General features: G+C 39.1%; 1 protein-coding gene across 1 annotated transcript in view; it reads right to left on the reverse strand.

The window, feature by feature from the left end:
• The window catches only part of TAFA5 (TAFA chemokine like family member 5), a gene marked incomplete at both ends in the record, with an annotated part of 350,083 nt that extends 329,851 nt beyond the window's left edge, over nucleotides 1-20,232 (reverse strand). The window contains one exon of the mRNA XM_084260878.1: nucleotides 20,121-20,232. Coding sequence (XP_084117004.1) covers nucleotides 20,121-20,232 — 112 coding nt within the window. The remainder of the gene's footprint in view (nucleotides 1-20,120) is intronic.
• Between the last annotated feature and the right edge of the window lie 1,294 nt (nucleotides 20,233-21,526).

The following is a 21,526-nucleotide window of genomic DNA, read 5'->3' on the forward strand; positions in this document are numbered from 1 at the left end:
TAGCATTACGTGTTCTCATTCTCTATTCCAGATTTCAGCTATGCATGTGATAAAGAATGTTACCTGATGATCATGAATTGACAGATGAGATATCAGTCATACTGAAAAAAATAAAAATGAAATCACTTCAAGGAAGCAGGTGTTTTCCCATTGCAGCTGGATACAATTTATGGCATAATACTGCCATTCTAAATTATGCTGGTTACAATGGTGTCTGGTGACACCATGAAATACAAGAGGCAAAAAAATAACTTAATTTCTTAACACTCACACTAAATGGAGTTAACGGGAAGTAATTTGTGGTTTACTAACTGCTTCCAAATCTCACCCAACGCAGCACTCCCTGAACAGAAAACAGCTTGGGAGCAGGAGGACTTTAGGGATAAGTGTCATATAACCTTGCACTGTCCTAAGATTTCCCTAGGAATCTGTTTATGGCTACCACTGTGATTACTGGGCTGAATTTCTTTTTGATATAACTAAGTAAATCTGTTCTTATGTTTCAGTATGAATAAAGAATCTATCAAAACAGACCTGTAAGCCATAAAACTATAAATAAACTATATCAGACAATTCTGGGTACTTGTCTGTCTTTTGTCAACAGAACAAATGTTATGCAAAAGATGGGGATTCCCCCAGGACTCATTTAGGGAAAACTGAAGGATAAGGACGTACAATATTGATGAATGGAAGAGATTCCAGCCTTATCTCAAAACTTGAACTTTAAAAGCTTCATCAACCATTCCAAAGGAGCTAGTCAACATGTAAGAGTTATCAGGAGACAAAGACAGTAATCCACAGGCAATTCCATGATTTTAGTGCAGATTGTTATCAGAAGGGGTAACCTCTTCCTTATCCCAGCCACACGTTCTTATGCACCCTTATGCCAGACATAGTATTCAAGGAAGGTATTTATCTGAAAACCAATCTGACCAAAAGAAGAAGATGGAGAAAAGAAAGTAGAATGAAAAGAAAAACATGTTGGATGGGGATCATTTCCATGATCTGGTTTTCAGTGTGGTAAGAGCTAGTGACACAGTGACTTGAGGTGACTGAAAACTACAAGCTCAGGGGCTGTAAAATATTATTTGGATACTGGATTAGGTTATTCTAATCTGTACCAAGAAAATAAAGATGCCCAGGTATAAGAACATTTAATAAACGTTGCTGGCTGATTATTCTACCATATTTGATCACCTACACCATGAATCAACCAGTACTGCCAGTGGTTTAGAATCTACGACAGCATCTGTCTTCTGTTTCAAGTGAATGGCAGCCTGTTCATGTTCCACCCTTCTCAAACACAAATAATGTATGTGCCCTATAAGTAACTTCAACATAATCCTCCATCAATGGCTTATCCACAATGTGCACAACCCACTGTCTGGGAAACATGGTGTTAGGGGAATATTCAAGGACAGACTTCTGATGAGATGCTGCACAACTTTGGCACATAATACCTTAAATTACAAGTTAGCAGTTGAGTGATATAATGGACTGAGTGTTGGGAAAGGAAAAATAAAAACAAGGCAACATAGAAATAAGTTAACAGCTAGATATTACATCTCACAGATGCCTAACATTAATAACAGCAGTATCATTAGACAAACAGAAGTCTGGAAGAGATGTCTTCAATTCATCAAATACATTGTGCAGTGTTATCACAGACTCCTATGTATTAAAAACATTTTTCTAAAGCAGTTAAACCCCACTTCACGTTAACCCTGAGCTAACATTGTCCTTGTTTTCTGTTTTGGGGTTTGTCTTTTGGCTTTTTTTTTCTTCTTTCCTTTTTTTTATCCTCCTGATGTACCTTATACCTCTCAGGTGTGGTTTGACTAAACAAGTAAAGCAATTTTAAACTTCATTTCTGGAGTGGAAATTCAATATTTCTGAACATCCAATGACTTTTCCACCTAGTTCAGTATAAGTTTCTGAATAAAAGGAATTATACAAAGTTTTCCTGATGAAGTCTCAACAATGCTGTCTATAGTGACATTAATATTTATCTATTTTCTAATTCATCTTGGGTGTCCACATCTTTTTCATGAGATGAGATCTCATTTTATTGCAAAAGTTCACCATGACAAGTAATAAACACACACTGTTGTATTTTTATCTAATTGTGTTTTTCCCCTATTACTTAAGTCTTTAATATCATCCACTGGTGTTACACTTTTTCTTATACTTTGACATATCAGTAGGATTTTTAAAATGCAAACTAAATGAGATATGTGCACCCTAAGTATTATTTGCTTCTTGAAGCTTTAGATACAAGGCATTCTTTGATATTATTGACTGCAACACAAAATGTTCCAGACTCATATTGTATCAAATGATGCCATGATCGAATCATTTATTCTAAAACAGTGAAACCAGCCAAGCAACAAATTCTACATACAGCGACTACTGCAACAGCTATTTGAATTTTATGTGTAAAAGAAAATGATTAATGCATTTCATTTAGTAGGAAACAGCTGCACTCCTAACTTTACTATCTGGAAAACAGGAGGAGAAGTAGCTGTTTAAAAAATCATACCATTTTTAGTGAAAAATGGCTTCAACTTTGGGAATAATTGCTGTTGCCAGTAGGTTGTTAGAAAATTACCCGCAAAACATTGAAATAAAATGCATTAAGACTCAGAAGATTTTTAAATAATTATTAATGTGAAAATGAATTACAAATATCAGCTGTTGGCCTGTTCACACATATTAGCAGTCAAAAATACACAATTCCAGCCTAAATAAATTTTCCAGTCACTACAGTAGCTACCTAAATGTAGCAGAAAGCTGCTGCAAAGGGCAACCTTTTCAAGTGTAAACAGACAGTAAACACTTAGTCCCTCTCTGTCATTCTCCCTCTTTCATTGCACCAAGATCTTGATCAGCGAAACAAGAAATAAAATTATTATGCCTTTTGCCATAATTTTCCTAAGTGGGGAATTACGTACTTGAGGAACAAAAGATGCACTGGGATTCAGTGTACATTAAGTCTTTCGTTCTGCTCCCATGTCAATCAAGTGAAAGAAAATATTGATAGCTTTTCTACCATTTTAATGTGTACTGTTCCTCAGAAAAGCTGTCAAACTAATGATTTTCCTGTGGAGAATCTGACACAATATTTTCTAACTAGTCTGTGGCCGTTTAATCTTGGCTGGACGCCAGGTGTCCACCAAGCTGCTCTGTGATTCTCCTCCTCAGTGGGGCAGGGAGGGGAAAAAAAGATGGAAAAACCAACCCCAAACTCATGGGTCAAGATAAAGGCAGTTTAATACAGCAAAAGACTGCATGTGGAAGCAAAGCTAAAGCAAAAATTTCTTCCCGACTTCCCATCAGCAGGCAATGTCTAGCCACTTCCTGGGAAGCAGGGCTTAGGTATGCCCAGTAATTGCTCTGGAAGAAAATGTTGTAAAAAAACCCCCAACCCGAATGTCCATCACTTCCTCCCCTCATCTCTCCACTTCCTATTGCTGAGCAGACATCCCATGTTATGGAATATCCTGTTTGTCAGTTTGAGTCAGCTGTCCTGGCTATGTCCCCTCCCAGGATCTTGCCCGCCCCCAGCCTACTGCTGAGGGGGAAATAGACATTGAATAGAGAGCTTCAGTGTGTGCCAGTGCTGCACAGCAGTAGTCAAAACATGGGGGTGTTACTAACACCTTGTTGGCTACAAACAGCACAGTGCTGTGAGGGTGCTGTGGGGAAAATGAACTCCATCTCAGCCAGAGCCAGGACATAATGAAGTAATAGTTTTTTTCTGTAAATGCAGTTACAAGATCACAGAATCACAAGGTTGGAAAAGACCTTTGAGATCATCAAGTCCAACTGTACCCATCCTCTACTAAACCATATCCCTGAGCACCTCATCTACCTGTCTTTTAAATACATCCAGGGGTGGCAACTCAATCATCTCCCTGGGCAGCCCGTTCCAATGCCCGACAACCCTTTCCGTGAAGAATATTTTTACTAATGTCTAATCTGAACCTGCCCTGGTGCAGCTTGAGTCCATTCCCCCTTGTCCTATCACCTATCACTTGATCTTGAGTGTTAATGTGCGTGTACAGAAATGCATATCGCACTTATTTAGCTCAGAAAGACTGTTTATTTGATTTTGACTGCTGACCAGGTGTTGTAAGTACTAAACCATGCAACAATCTGACACACTAGTGCTGGACATGTTCCCAGCTTCTGGCCAGAATCCGATCACCTTTTTCTAAGCAAGGTGTTCAATAAAGTAGTAAAAAAACCTCCTGTCTACCACCTGTCAACTGGGCTTCAGACCAGGCCACCGGTCTGAGACAACACCTATGGCTCTGCTGGATGACCCCTGCATTAAGGCGGAGGAGACAGTCATATGAATTGTAACAGACTTGGCAGCTTTGGTATACCTGATCTCCAAGTATTCCTACTTTCATCCCAAAGACAGATGCAGAGGGTAAACAATAATAGCCTGAAATGACTTGGGTCATTTGTCTCTAAATTGGAGAGACATGGATTTGATGGATGGACCACTTGGTGGATAATGAACTGACTGGATGGTCGCATTCAGAGTTGTGGTCAAGAGCTTAATATTCAAAGTGGAGACCAGCAATGAGTGGTGTTCCTCAGGGATGGGTACTGAGACTGGCATTAACATTTTTGTTGGAGACATGGACAGAGGGATCAAGTGCACCCTCAGTAAGTTTGCTGACTCCAAGTGGTGTGGTGCGGTTGACACACTGGAGGAAAGAGATGCCATTCAGAGGGGCCTTGACAGGCTTGAGAAGTGGACTGGTGTGAACCACACAAAGTTCAGCAACACCAGTGCAAGGTCCTGTACATGGGTCAGTGGAACACCAAGCACAACTAAAGGCTGGGCAGAGAATGGATTGAGAGCAGCCCCTGAGAAGAACTTAGGGATGATTGATTGATTGATTAACAGGTCAACATAAGTCAGCAGTGTGTGCTTGCAGCCCAGAAAGCCATCTGTATCCTGGGCTGTATCAAAACCAGCATGACTAGTAGGTCAAAGGAGATTATTCTGTCCCTCTAGTCTGCTCTCATGAGACCCCGTCTTCAGCACTGTGTCCAGCTCTATGGTTCCCAATAGAAGAAGGACATTGACCTGCTGGAGTGGGTCTCGAGGAGGGCCACAAAGATCCTCAGAGGGCTGGACACCTCTCCTGTGAAGACAGGTTGAGCTGGGCTTGTTCAGACTGGAGAAGAGGAGGCTTTGCGGAGATCTTAGAACAGCCTTCTAGTACCTAGAGGGGGCCTACAGGAAAGCTGGGGAAGGGCTGTTCATCAGGGAGATAGAAAAAGGGGTAATGGCTTTAAACTAAATGAGGGTAAATTTAAATTAGATACCAGGATGAAATTCTTTACAGTGAGTGTGGTGATGCCCTGGCCCAGATTGCCCAGAGAACCTGGGCTGTCCTCTCCCTGGAAATGTTCAAGGTCAGGTTGAACGGGACTTTGGGCAGCCTGGTCTAGAGGAGGGTGTCCTTGGCCCATATCAGGGCATTGGAACTAAGCGATCTTTGGGGTCCCTTCAAACCCAAATGATTCAATGACTCCATGACTTTTTTTCAGACCACAAACTCAAGATAGAACTGGCATTTCTTTTCTCCACCATCTTCAGATTCTTATGGTGAACAGAAGCCTGTTTACACCCCATCAGGATCTAGACGTAGAATGCAAGCAGTACAATGCATATACAGCATTCAACTTTACCCCATGCCAAGTACATAAATTATAAACTCTGTAAAAAACTCTTGTTTAAAAGCAGGCAGTAAAAATGGAATCCACGAAGGCTGAAATAATCCTGGAACCTTGACAGGAGAACTCAAAAAAACAAACTTTGTCTACAATTGCTACTATTTACAAATATGTTTGCCTTTGTGCCACTTGATCATGTCCCAGCTTCAAATGTCAGAAAAGATGTCGGAAAGCTATGGCAGCAAAAATATCCTCCTGGTTTTCAGGGAGGACTTACGGATTTACTGGAACTTGGCTGCTTTTCAAGTATGGGTTGGTCATGGTAAAGCAGTCATTCGTATTTCCAGATTTGCACTGCATGTATGGAAGGAAAAGGGAATTCTGATTTTTTGTGGCAATGAACTCCAAACAAGACAGAATTCCAAAGCCCATGCTCAGCAGCAGAAAACATCTGCTGAGCAATAAAAATGCATATGAAGCCCAGTGCAAACTTTGAAAAGGCCTACACCAGTCTGTGAATGTAACCTCTCATGGCATTGCCAGGCCAAGAAAACAATTACCTTTTTCATTCTTGACAATGACATGTAAGAAACAGACAAAATTATGACAGTATTAGCAGCACTGTGATACTAATTTCCACAAGATTAGTGAAATAAAGTACAAACTGAATTTATTCAGACTAATTTACCCTCATTTTCTTCTTTTACAGACAAAATAGAAAGATTTCTATAAATTAATTGAGCTATTTGTTCTACAAATGAGCGAGAGGGACATGCTTGTTGGCAGTGTTTTATGAACCTGAAAGGTAATGGGGTCCATAAAAATGCTTGACACTTGTTTTTGAGCTTCACAAAATTAGAGTCTGTAGCTCATATTTGAAGTGTCAAAAAGACTAGTTTATTTTGCCTGATTCATCTACCAGAAAAATTTCCTGCTCACAAGAATTTGTTTCATAGATTTTTACTCCCTTGTCTTTAAAAAATGGAGATTAAGTACCTTCAGGTAATAAGTCTTTTATCAAAGGCAAAAATAACAGTTGCCTGTCCTGCAAAAATCGAGCCACAACCATTCTTTTGAACACCTTTAGAAATATGTTGTTAGTGTAAGATCAATATTCTTCATGGATATTCATCTTACAGAAAACTGCTTTGTGTAGGTACACAATTGTAAGCCAGTAGAGAAAAAAATACTATACAATAAGGCTTACACTGGGGTATACAAATACACAATCTGTATAGACTCTCTAAAAAGTACATTCTAGGAACAAAAGTTATTAATTTAAAATATTTGTAGAAAATCTACATATACATGAATTTTTTTTCAGATGTTAAAATACACTCACAAAGCACATTTTAAAAGTGATTTCATAAAAGTACATTTAGAAATATAGCTGGCTTCAAAAAATGCTGTGTACTTCTGTTTAAGTTAAGAAATATCAAACAAAATAATCAGGTGGGTTTGAAGAAAGGTGGAGTTTAGTAGATATTTTTATATAATTTGCATTAATTTCATATGTGGCAGCTCTTCTTCCTTTGTTAGCTTCACTACTTCAGACACTCATGCAAATTTCCAATGTGTTGTTTCACCATTAGTCATTTTAAATCCAGGTTCAGGAAAAAAAGAAAAAAAAAAAAGTCTTCTCTTCACCATCAATTCCCTTTCATTATCTGCAATTGATTTAAAGGGAGTGCTTTCAACTGTTTACAAACAATAAATCATTCCTCATTTTGTGTGTTTAAACCTGCACAAAATCCTTATTCTCCGGAAATAAACATTATGGTCATTTTCCTGGAATAATTTCAACTGTTAAGATTTGTAGATTTGAAATCTATCAGTGTCCCAGTAACAGCTACTTTCAATGTGAAACCCCCACCATTTTTATGGTTGTCACTATTGTATTCTATAGAGCTAAGCACTGCAGCACTGAATGAACCTCCTGGCTAAGATCTGTTCTAGTATGTGCAGCAACCGAATGAGTTAGCCAATACACATTCTATAAAATCTTGATTTTCCTGCCTCTCAGCTAAAATACTACCAGTGCTGGGGAACTAATATTTTGACAGTTTGTTAACAGCTTTAATTCCCCCGCTATGGCAGCTCTTGCATTGAGCGAAGAGACAGAAGCGGACGCTCTCCCTTTCACCAAGTACGTCTTCCTGACTAGCAGAAACATTTCAAACTCAGGTGCCTGTGGGAAACAGGGACAAGGCTCAACACAAAACTCACTACCCCAAAGCAAGCACTCAACCCAGCTCTTAGCTTTCTTTAAATGATCTGCTGCCACAGACATATCTCACACTCTGTAACAATTAAAACTATTTATCTTATAGTCTTAGAAAGAACTGCTGTTATTATTTAAATGGGTTTATATAATTTTGAAGGAGATATTCAAAAAGAAGAAAAAAAAACCCATTTATTTACTGATCAATCTACTACTAAATAAAGAAAACTACTCCTTTCCAAAATTCTAGACAAGATATAAATTAACCAGTATGATACATTCATTTCAAATGAAGCAAAATTAAAATGGATGATCCAGAGTATCATGGGGTTTTCTCATATGGGTATCTTTCTGTTTACAATCAATCAATCAATCCTGGCACGCAAGTAAGAGCAAAAGCAACCAAAACACAAACAAGCCTCAGTGTGAATTTATAAGCTTTAATTTTTTAAGGGCTGTCGCATAGTTGTACCTGATTTGAAAGGCACTCTGTTGACTTTTAAAGAAATGCTGTCAAAGTCTGCAAATCAAGGTTAATATCCAATTTCCAATTATTTTCAAAATATTAGCAAGCTAAATTCAAACTGCTACTTTCTCCATTTTTTTTTCTTCTGAGTTTTCCATATTTTAAAAAACAGCCAAACATCAACAAAAAAACCCCAACAATAAAACAACCCAGCCTCATGGTACTCTCTCTGCTCTTCAGGAGGGAAAAGAAGTAAGGAAATTTAGACATGGGAGGAAAAAAAAATTACTTTTTGATCAGTGATGTGCCACATTCCAAGAATAAATACACACATTACAGAAACATACACCATGAAGAGGAAAACATAAGGCAAATAGGAGCATGAAACTGGTCGAAAGCATACTTTAGAAACCCCACTCTTTGACTTTACAGAAGAGCTCTGAAATTTTTATTCCATATGCTTTATATGACTATGCCTTTAAAACAAAGACCGACATCAACCAGCTCTGGTTTAAATTCTAGTTTCCTATCACTCACTTTCGAGAAAGCTGTTCCTGTTCCACAATTGAAAAAATGTTTATTATCCAGCCAAAACATGTGTGCCCTTTGTCACACAAAACATACACAAGTGATATTCATATGTATGTGAAATTCAGACACCCCTGTCATGACAGGTAGCATATACTCATCATACATACAAGGGTTGTCCAACATTTTGGCAGCTAAACATGTTTGTTCAAGTTACATGCACTGAAACCAAAAGGATATTTTTTTTTTCAGTACTTCTAACACTCTGTGCATAATCATATCTGTTGTTTTAATACACTTTAAAATAATTACAGAAGAAAATTTAAAATTAAAAAAATACATATTATATTCTCTCTCCACTGCCAGTTTACTAATTTGTGATAAGGTAAACCCATGCAAGCCTATAGTGTGCCATATCACAGAGATTATAATTGGCTCAGAGAACCTGATGCGTGTGGAAGAAAAACAACCCAGCCCAATTCTCAAATCTCTGCAGATCTAGCAGTTAGGAGAAAAAGTCTCTACACATACATCAAGTTAATGTGTCTGAAAAGTCACTGGCAAACCGTGATTCACATAGCTGTACTTGTCAGGCTGAGTAACAGAAAAGCACTTCAGAAAGCGGCAAGACAAACAGTAGGGCTAATTCACCTGACCTTAGATAAGAAAAATAAGAAAGCAAAACTTAAAAATATAGAAAACTAATATTGGGACTCCATGACAGGATGGAGCTCTAAATTCTAGAGGAAGCTCTCAGGAAGGAAATGGACATCAGTTACAAGTAGTGAATGGAAAGGCAGTGAAATATATTGGGAATGTGCTCTAATAAGGTAATGTATAAAATATTATTTTAAGCTCTACAAACTTGGTCTTTGATGGAGAGAAAAAAATCCCCTATAAATTTCAGGGAATTAACTAAAGAAAAAAAAAAGATAGGTAATTGCTTCCTTTATTTTGCATCTGTGCTTATTTTAAAATATCAAGAGAAAAAGATTACTTTTACTCTGTGAAATTGAAGATTCTGAAGTACATCCCTTTTCTCTAAGCAATAGTTCTTGGTGTTACATATGCTCAATACAATGTCAGTCCTATGAAGCCAATGTAATATTTGTGCCAAAGAATATACTACTTTGCCTATATTGTTGTCAAATGTCAAAAAGGAAAAAGATAAGCATTAAGCTGTTTCATAGGAATTATTTTTCAAATGCCACCAACTGAAGTAGTGTAAGTTGTTTTTTTTAAACTAATTCCTTAGAATTTTATCTGAAATACCTCAAATCCACTTACTGTAATGACAAGTGGCAGTACATGCAACTTGCTATCACCCCAAGAGTTCACAGCAGTGCTTAATGGAACACTGCAAAGCACGGGAAAGGGAGCCCATATAACAACACCATACACTGTTAAGTCTCTCCAGTAAGGCATTTTAAAGAAGATTATATTAGAAAATAATTAAGTTTATAAACAGGATTAAGGTAGACCTCTAGTTATAGAGCCAGCACAACCAGATTTGGCCTGCTGTTAGACAAATAAAAAGTCCATGAAGATATATACCATGGAAAAAGATGAAAAGCAGAAATACATTCCTTGAACAAAAACATATTGATAAAAGAATGATGTATAGAAGGCAACAAATCACTGCAGATGAAAAGGACAGTAAAAATAGCACTTACACTGAGAAGAACGTAGAATTGGAGGAACGACTCGGGTCATAAAGCCCAATACCTTACCAAAAATAACCACATAACATAATATTTTTCTTCATATATAGCTTTTACTTTCCAAGTGAGGGAAGAAGGGCAGGCAGGAGGAGTTGATGGGGTGGCACTTTAATGCTCATTGCAACTCCTGTCTGCTGTTATATTCCAGAGAAGCTTTTTCAGTCTTCTTCATCCCTGCAGCTTCTTATATATATGTGCACACTGTTCACCTTTAAACATTCTCTTATTTAAACCACTAGTAGATGAAGATTATTGAAATGTATTAATCACATTATAAAAGATTGAACAGTGCAAACGTGTTTAATATTGTTTTGTACAGAAGGGGCTTAAAATGCAAGAAGAAGAATGGTAAAGATGAAAAACTTTGGTATGCTTATCTAGAATTGACCTGGTTTCCAACTTTTGGGGGAAAGTTTAGTTTTAGAGTGCCCAGAGTGAAAATACTGGCAATGAAACTGGACTTACATTAAGACAGAACACTTGGCAAAAAATGTTCAGGGAAAAAAAAAACCTGTTTGCAAAGATGTCTTCAAAAGACCCCAGTAATTAATGCCAACTGCATCCCTCAATTGGTACAGATTCTGTGCTGCAGTAGTTCAATATCTTGACCTATTCTTAGTCTTAATGAATCTATAACACGAATCTATCTAGGGTTGGTCTTCCTTACAGAAATACTGAACCACTTACTTGGCATTAAATGTTTAAATATTAAGCACAGACCTTGAAAATAAAATTAGCAACAATTCAAAGCTGCTGTGCTGAAGGACTAGATTAATGTGATAACATACACGTTAAAATCTTAGCAAGTTGTCTAATCTGCTTTATAGTCAAAGACAAGTACTTCTGCCACACAGCTTACTTCAAACTACATCGTTTATCTAAAACAGGTCACACAAACTCCACTATAAAAATGTCTGTGCTTCCACTAACTTTAAGAGGATATTATGGTAAATATAGATGACTATACTCCAGAAATCTGGGTAAGGAAAGACCAGTCATGTTCAGATGGAACTGAAATTTATTTGTCAGCCATTTCTTTTAACCCATAAGGATTTACGTTTCAGAACATATATATTTACATTCCTCTAGCTGGAGCTGGTAACTTGAAAACATCTGTGAAAACTCTTTAAAATGGTATATTTAAAGAATCATTATTTCAGGTATTAGGATGTGCAAAGACATTTTAGGTCAAATGCCTTATCACAGGCAATTTCAGGGAAATTACTCTAAGTAACATTCAGTGAGAACAATTTTTAAAGCCTCTCAGTTCTATTTTGAATATTGACGTGGTTTTTACTGAGCACATACGCACAGACACATATATACTCTCATCTTAAAATGGATGTTTAATAAAATACTGATAACAACATACACTGAAAAAACTATGGAACACCTTTATGACGTTTTTTCAATAAAATTATCTTGAATATTAACTCAGATTATTATATTAGTCCAATTCCAATTTTATATTTTTATGATTTAAGCCTATATACAGAACACTTTTGGAATTCAGTCACTATATAAAAACAACAGAAAAATTCCCGTCTGTTTTAGGTTGCACAGAAGAAAAATATTTATTCTAGGTATAACTAAATACAAAGTCCATTTTGGTTGAAAAAAATTAGAAATTTTCAGGAACACCAGAGAATGCAATCAGTAACAGTTAGTTTCTCACAATACCTGTTATTCTCTTATTTAGTTTAATTTAAAGCAAGATAAGAAAAGCTGTAGAATGGTTTGAGTTGGAAGGGACCTTTAAAGATCATCTGGTTCCAACTCCCTAACACAGGCAGGGACAATATTCGCTAGAACAGGTTGCCCAAAGCCCCATCCAACCTGGCCTTGAACACTGCCAGGGAGAGGGCAGCCACAGCTTCTCTGGGCAACCTGGGCCAGGGCATCACCACACTCACTGTGAAGAATTTCTTCCTGGTATCTAACCTAAATCTGCCCTCTTTTAGTTTAAAGCCATTACCCTTTATTCTATCACTACACTCCCTGTTAAACAGCCCTTTCCCAACTTTCCCATAGGCCCTCTTTAGGTATTAGAAGGCTGTTCTAAGATCTCCATGGAGCCTTCTCCAGTCTGAACAAGCTCAGCTCAGTCTGTCTTCACAGAATAGGTGCTCCAGCCCTCTGATCAGTTTTGCAGGCCTCCTCTAGATTTGCCAGAAGTGCCAGAAGTCACTGTCCCCACAGCACTTCAACATTTCTGCTTGCAATTGACCCCTTTAATAAAAAGTTGAACAGCTTAGCTTAAGCCTAATTCTATCATCTGGTTAAGCTGTTCTGCCAAACTCTGTAGCTCAATGGAAAAAATAATTATTCTGCTAAAATAGATACTGACATCTGAGAGTATCAGAAGTGATAGAGACATTTGGGGTTACATTATGTTATACTGTCATAGTATCATCTCTTGGATAACACTGGTCAACAGTGGAGTTTTAACATAATAATAGTAAAAAAGTTCAAAGAGCAAAGGTAAAAAACTTTAAATTAAACTATGATTAACAATAACACAATAAGAATTTCATTTTGATAGACTTCAGAAACCAAAATGGTTTTTTTTGATGTAGTAATTTCTTGTTTCTGTAAGAATTAAGGACCTTTCTCTCAGAGGATGCAGTTTTGTCAGCTAATGCAACCAGTGGGTTCTACTGCTTTACTTGAGTACAGTTGGTCACTACAATTCTTCTCAACAACAGATGAGAAATCAGGAATCAGTCCAGCCAACATAACTTGCAATTTGAAACACTACCAATCTCCTAGGCATTCGGCTCTGGGCTTTTATTCAGTTTTTGGTACAGAAACTACAAACAGAGCACATCTGTTAACAATGTTTAGGAATTAACCTCCACACTAAACAAAACCAGTGACAGCACCAGTTCTGGACCTTTAAAACACCAAACTGAACAATGGTATCATAGCTCAAATAGTTACTTTCAGTCACACAAAAAGACAGAAGGAAGCTTTACTTTGCCAGGTATGTAATGCTAAAAATACCCTAAGACCCAGCCCTGTGGTGGTGAGGCTGTTAAAGACAAGGGTCAGCTGAAAGCATGTGTTAACTTGGGTTGCAGAACAAGGAAGAAATCATTAAAACTAAAAGTAAGTGGTGCCAACTTACAGCCTTGAAGGGAATTGTAACCACAGAAAAAAACAGTATCTAGAGGTCTCTCTAGATATAGTTCATGTTTTCTCCAACAGCAGCATATCATTTGGCAAAATAAGTAATATTTTGTTCAAGAGAAGTAACTTCCTTATTGCTGTACTGGGCCACAGGAACTTAAGAGAAATGCTAGGAGTCACAAAGTGGGGATGATATGGACTAACTAGCTGCTACTCAGGAAATAATCAAAGATGCTGAAGGACAGAAAGTCTTTTGAAAAATAATCAGCTACACTTCTCACCCCAGAGTTAGATGAGATACTTTCCTGTTATCTGAGAGCAATCAAGTGTTGGAAGAAAGATGTCCAAAGAAGCAGTCCATCCAGAGATCAAAATAAGACACAGGCCACAAAGTCTTTAGGAGATCAACAGATCAGCACACGAATGCAATACCCCCTAACAATATACTTGTGATTCCTGCACTGTATCCAAAGTCTATTTATGGAAAAACATTTACAAAACATTTGAGATAAAACTCTACACCAAAAATACAGTTTGTATATTTTCAAATAGTCCCTGCATAAGATTTTCCTATTTGCAGGGCTAACATAAAAGGATGTCCATGAAGAGATGGCTTCCTAAAACAACTACAATAAGAAATTTTGCCAGCCATCCATGCAAAAAATTGTATAACTTCCCCTTAAACAGAGGGGGAAAAAAAACCCCAAACCCTAAACAAATCCCCAGCCCAGCAGCAGAACAACACACCTGGTCAAATATGAGCCTAAGCATGAAAATAGAGTGGCTTGAATTTAGCAACAAAGACTATGCAGAGCAGGAAGACCGTGGTTAATCACTGCTATCTAGACTTACCTAAGGGCTTGACACTTCTGTACATAGTTCAGCTTACAATTGTACTTTTGAGTTATTGACAACATTAAAAGCATACCTCTAACACACATTTGGCTTTCCAGATGCTGGACTAGCTGTTATGTTTGTTTTGCTTTATATGTAATAGCCTTATGGTTAAAGCACTAAATGACATAAAATTGAGAAATTTCATACCTCCAGCTACTAGCAGAGAGGAATGAGTGTGGGAATACCCACTCATAAGGCTCATCTCAGCAAGGAACTTATTACCACTTCTTCAATGAAGTCACTAGTCAGAGCAAAATATTAATGGAACTCCAGTAAAATAAGATACAACCTAGGCCATGTCTACACATGTAGCCAGAGCAGTAGAGCTCTACTCCATGGTACTGACACTGTTTTAACAGTTTATGTTAAGCACAGCACAGTGCATTGCATATGGAATACTCCTCTGGCTCATATTTAGCTGAAGATTCCCATTTCTTTCTAGCTCTCTGTCCTTACCTGCTTCACATTGTATCCATCTTAATCTGTGGTTACACTTGCAATGGAAGTAGGAGTTACCAGAACTTAAAAACATTTGAAAAATTGTAGGTGATGCTTACTTGTTCTTAAAGAGTTGAATGCAACAGCAGAAGTGATAGGAAGACATTTCTTATGTTGATGCCAACGACTTCTATGTAATACATCATCTGGACAGATTACAACACACCTGGTAAAACACTCTCAGTGTCAGTCCAGCACTCACATTGACAGGTAGTACATTGTAGAGACCATTAAGTTCAAAGTACCAGTTTTAATTCAAAAAAGTAAACCTTCTGAAAAAGGAGCAGCTGCTATATAAATAAACAAAATCTGAGTATCTTGCTTTCCTTCTCTGATGTCACAAATCATTATTTTTCATTTCTATATACAAACTCTACTGAAAAGAAAGATGGTAGATGCTCTGTGTGTCACACTTATTCTGTGTGCATAGTTTGAGAAAAATACACACACAGAGGGTAATTCTGGCAGAAAATATAATAAAATTACAGATCAGTTGGACAAATTAAAAAAAAAAAAAAAGGTTTCATTTGTAAAAGACAGAGAAAATGGCCTGAATGATACAGGATCAGTAACAGAGGTGGCAGGCCTTCATTCAGAGATGACTTGTGTGCATCCAACACAAATCAGTAGCAACTATTTATCATTTACCAGCTGTTCAGTAGCCAATGTATGATGATATGGTAGCTCCTGTTGGAGAGGTGGCAGTCACAGGTAATTGTCATCATCCCTGCTGTCATTATTAAATAATGTAAGGGAACAAAAAGTCATGGAGACCATAGTAGCCAATGAAAAGATATTTCTCAAAGGAGCACTGTCCACCCAATGAGTAACAACAGGATCTCAAGTAAAAGTGAGGGAAATACAATATTTTTCATGGAAAATCTCTGCATTTTGCATGGTACTATGCTTTTTTTTAAACTGATGCTAAGGGCTTGAATTTCCTGCTCAACAAATTACACAAATTTAAATGGCAGACTGCATAATCAGTCATGAACTATAACCTACTAGTATTTCATCATTACAATGTTCTTATTTTGCATGCTGCAAACAAAAGAAATACTAAACTAGAAGAACATTTCCTCTTTCCATTACATACTGCTCTGAAAGATCTTGCACTTACAATACAGAACTGCAGACTTATGGGAAGCATTTTGCATTTTGGAGTCTTTTTTTCCTAGTACTATTACCATTTAGTCAGCAGAAATACTGGGCTTCATTTTTCTCTCTTCCGTACACAGTATATAAAACAAGAAGGTGAACTTTCCAAGTAACATTCAGTTTTGGTGGTGCCTTTCGAAAAACCCACATGCTTGTCCTTAGTAGGATTACCTTAACAGAACAGCAAAACCTGTAACACCACAGGGGTCTGATGTTCTCTTCCTTGTGTTTACAAAACAGTATAAAATAAGAAAAGCCAAAAGCTTGTAACAGCCACAACTTTGCTAAACATGAATCATCTGTTGTTTAAAAAGTCACCATTTACATATAAAAAGCATCTCAGTATTTATAGCAAGCCAACTGAATAAATGCACTAAAAAAAAAAAAAATCATTCTGAATTAAAAACATGTTATTTAGCTTTGTGGTGTAACATGCAGCTGTGACACCACATCAAATTTCCTTAATTTGACCAAACTTTCTAACATGGAAAAATGTAAATCACAATCATAGAAGGAGGAAAAAACCAAACCAAGAAGCAATTATTCAATGTACCTCTGCAACATAAAAACAGCAACTCAAAGAATTCACTTTAAGTACTTCTCTGGTCTACTAATTTCATTAGACAACTACACAGAATGTGTGTCTGGGATCCAAAATGTCACAGCTCCTTTAATTCTGAACTGCCATTGAACGTGGTCGCCCTTTAGCTCACCCTTCTGAGACTTTTTTACATTTACAGATGCTTCTGTTAAGCAAACTAACTCCTTGGTGGTTACAGAAAGGACCATAAACACTGTATTTCTACTGCTGCATTTCTCCGGTTGAAAACCTACCAAATCAGACCATTTTTCTTCAGGAGGAGAATATTACATTATATTTATCACTATAGCAACTAACCTAGTTGATTTGATGCAGGTTTCTCTTCCACCATAGGATGGAGCCACTATCCCTAAATATAACCTAAACATTTAGAAAGAAAAAAATGATCAGTTTATCATTTTACCTTGTCAAAGAGAACATACTTGGGATTCAGAAATTTAAGCATAAATGAAAGTCTAATGCACTGTACATATACACCCAGAACATGCTTCATCAATACACTTATTTTTCAAGTGGAGTATGGTGTTTACTAGTTGCTCCCAGTAATAGCGATTTCTACTGTACAACAAATACATTCCCAGAAACAAATATTCACAAAGTAATTAGGGGAAAAATCATTCACATAACTGATTCAAGAATAAGCTTTGTCAGACCAATAGATTAAAAGTTACAACAAGAAAGGTAGATCAAAAGTTTTATTTATAGTGCTAGAAAAATGGAAATACATAAAAGTTCTGGGGTTTTTGAGCTGCAGGGTTTGATGTAAATGTAATAAAATGATTCAGTGAGAGATAATCAGATATGAGGCTCCTGTAATTACTTTAATAATGGGTTCAACTTGTACTGATCTTTTTACAGAAGGCTGCTTGATATCAGAGACTGAATTTGTTATACTTCTATATACCTGAATATAAGGTGTGTTGAAAAACACAGAACACTCAAGTTCAAGTTATTTTGCTTTACTTCTTAGGAAATACAGCAAAGCTGTTATTCTTATAACATAACTGACACCCCCTCCCAGTCATGCTTGTCTTCAAAATAATAAGATTTTAAAACGACCAAATAATTTTTTTTTAAAGAATTCATAAAATTTGCAGTACTACTTTAACTAGAAATAGCTTCACATTTTGTTCCACGATTTTTAAGCATCTTCACCCTTTCCACACAGCAAAAACACTTTTTGCAATTTTTCAAATACTGCCGCTCGAGAAAGTGTTCGTGGTGCTTCATTAACATTTGGAATTGCAGTTGTCAAATCACTGAAACATTACATAAATGGTGGAGTGTTTTGACACTGCATATTTTAAGCTGCATGGTGCTTTTCAGCACTATATGGAACGAAGAGTGTACTACAGGTTTGAGGAACACCATCCACACCGGCTGAGAGAACTAATTAGAAGCTGGGCACATCAGAAATTGCCTTCATAATATTGGCTAACATTTGCATTGTTCAGCATCAGTAAATAATTAAAAAAAATAAATAATGAACAATATAGAACAATCCAAATGGATAACTTCCTTCCTTGGGACAGAATATTGTCAAACCTCTCCTTGTTGAATATAAATAATTTTTAAGGTGTCAGAGTTTGCAGTTAACTCTTTCTGAGGCTATGCTGATAGAAGATATTACCACAGAAGAACTCGTATCTTCTCATAGAAAGCCTGGGACTCTCCAGGCATTTCTAACACCAACTTAATAAAATATTTCCTATTACTAATAACCAGCTGAATTCCCTTCACATTTGAACAACTCGTCCTGTAATATGTGTTTACTGAGTCACTTATCTCCCAGTATGCACATAAATTCTTTTAAATCCAAGTATGGTGTCCTGTATACCCTCTATATTAGCACATTGAATATGGCATCATGTACAAAATGTGGGGTTTTTTTTAATGAGAAGTCCAATGGAAAAGGTGCTAAATTACCAAATATGTAATAAGCCTCTTGCACTGTTGTCAGTCTGAAGAGTCATACATGCAAAAAAAGTGACTTAAAGGTTCTCCTTGTCAATTGCAACCTTGTTTCAGAAAAAATATAATACAGAAAAATGGAGTATAGAATATGGTTGGAGGGAATGGAATACAGGGTTAAGAAATGCAGCAGGCATGCTCCTGAAAACCAGAATCCATTTCCTATTCATCATAACCTACACCTATTACAGCTCAACAAGACAAGCCTAGTGCAAAGTCTTTTATGCTGCAGCTAATGAAAGGAATACGCACTATAGGTAAATTACAGACCACATTCAGCTCAGGTTGGGAAAATACAGTGTAGATTCATTTTAGCAAAGTTTGTGCAGGTCCCTCCTGATAAATTACATCTATTTTTTGCTATTGCATAGAAACTGTTTTTTCTGTTCTCTTTGAAAGATTCCCACTCTTATTGTATTGGCTAACTTGCATTCCCCAGAAGGATGGACATTTACTGTATTTATATTACACAACTGCTTGAAATTAACTGTTGCCAAGAGAGGGGGGGAAAGGAACAAGAAAAAAAGGTCTTTAACAGTATTAGTAGTCCAGGCACTTGATTCTTACAGATACCTTATCTGCAACCCAGTGTGATTAACAGACAATCTATCAAGCCTGAAAAAGAATATACAAAGCTCTACAGATAACCTGTGATGCAGCTCTGAAACAGATAGCATGGGTTTACTGAACTGCTGCGGATGTGCTAAGGAAGGAGTGGGGTATTCCAATACAATTTCACAGTCAGAGCATCACATATGATCCTGGTGATGTTAAGACATCTGTCACTTGACTAAGTATGTGCTTCCTAAAGAGATGAACATAAGCAAAATAGCTCCTGTTCAGGGAAGGTGGACAGGGGTTAGGAGAGTGTGCATGTGGAGGGAGCAAGCAGTCTGGGAGAGCTGGTAACACCTGATAATAAACAGCAAACGGTAGATTACTGTTACTACCACTGAAAAGTTTGTTCCCAAAATCCAAGAGATGTTTCTGTTTGAACTGTAAACGTCACATCTACAACCTATAACCTACGGACATCTCATGCTCCCGAAAAGCAGCAGTATTAAAGTGTCAGTCTACCTGCTTTACCATGGGGGAGTGGAGAGAGAAGCACCGAGGTGGCACAGTACCTATGCCTGCCAGCTTCAGATCTTGGCCTTTGCCAGAAACGTTACCTCAGACGGGAAGGGCATGGATCTATGCCCAGCAAAAGCACCAGCACAAATATGTACTTACTGCAGTAAGCGATTAGGAGACTAGCCAGGATCATGATAGCCCAGAAAGTTGAGGACATGCTTGGCAAGGCGTTGGCATCTTTCCGACTGCTTCTCCTGGGAGATGGAGCCATTGAAGCCACTTCCCCGGTTTGGGGAGGGGGGGGGGGAAGTAAAGTCAGTGAGTTTCACCAGTCAGCTCTTCCCTTGACTGATGGCCTTTCTCCACGTGTAATCCCCAAGGAAGGCATCTTCCAGCGACCCCACGGTTCATCAGCAGCAACACGGTCCTGTTGCAAGAACCATCTTCCAGCCCGAAAGCCAAGGCGACTCTAAAGCGTGCAGGACTTTGGCGCAGTGGCGGCTGCCAGCTTTCCTCCTGTTACTGTGGCGAGATTCACTACGTGGTGGCTTTTACTGGGACTCTGACGCCTGGCGAGGTGCTGAGCTTTGAAGATGTCCCGCGAACGAGCCTCTCCTTTTTGTATTTTTTTTTTTTTTAATTTGCAGAAGTTGTTCTTTCGCTTGTTCTTTCCTGCCTCCTCCTCCCCCGGGGGCAGACCTCCGCAGGCTGGGGCCCGGGCCGAGGCGGTGCTAGCGCGGGGAGGCCTCCCCCGCCCGCCCGCCCGCCGCTCTAGGGCGACCCCCGCTCAGGCCGCCACCGCCTCCCAGCCCAGGGCAGCATGGCCGCGGGGGCAGCGAGCACGGAGGGACGAGGGCACCCCGGCGGCCACCGCCGCCCGCCGGCGGAGAAGGGCTCCACCAGGCAGCTCCGCGGGGCGAGGGCGATCCGCTCCCTAGCCCAGCGCCCGCGGAGAAGAGCGGGGCGACTGTACCCGCCAATGGCAGAGGACGGCGGCGGAGACAGACGGCCCTGCCCGCCGGGCGGAGAGGCGCCCCTTCTCCCCCTCCGGCGAGTCCAGCCTGATCTCCCCTCCCGGCCGGTCCTGCGGGCTCGGCGGGGCAGAGGCGCGAAAGGCGGCCGGATCCGCGGCGGGCGGGACACTTTACGAGGAGGGTCGACAGCAACAGCAGCAGGTTTCCTCCTCTCCGTGCGCCGCCAACCCCACTCTTAGGCTCTGCCGCTAGAGCGGCCCCGGCCCTTCAAGTAAAGAGAAGGAGGAGGAGGGGGAGGAGGAGGAGGACGGCGGTCACGCCCACAGGTGAAGAGCGCACGGAGCGGTCCTTCCCCCGGCGACGCGCCACCTGCGCGTCCCCGCCGGAGGAGCGCTCCCGGCCTCCGGGAGCCCATCACCCCCACACCTGCCCGCCGCCGGCGACACCTCGCCTCGGCCCGCTCCTTCGTTCGCATCCCACCAATGCAACGCTGGGACCGGCGGGTTTAACCCTTGTCGGTGGGGAGGGAGGAGCCGCGAGGGGAGCTTCCCTGCTGCTGCTGCTGCTGCTGCTCCCAGCCTTACCGGCAGT

The sequence above is a fragment of the Gallinula chloropus genome (assembly GCF_964237585.1).
Source record: "Gallinula chloropus genome assembly, chromosome: 1".
In the NCBI taxonomy this organism is placed as follows: domain Eukaryota; kingdom Metazoa; phylum Chordata; class Aves; order Gruiformes; family Rallidae; genus Gallinula; species Gallinula chloropus.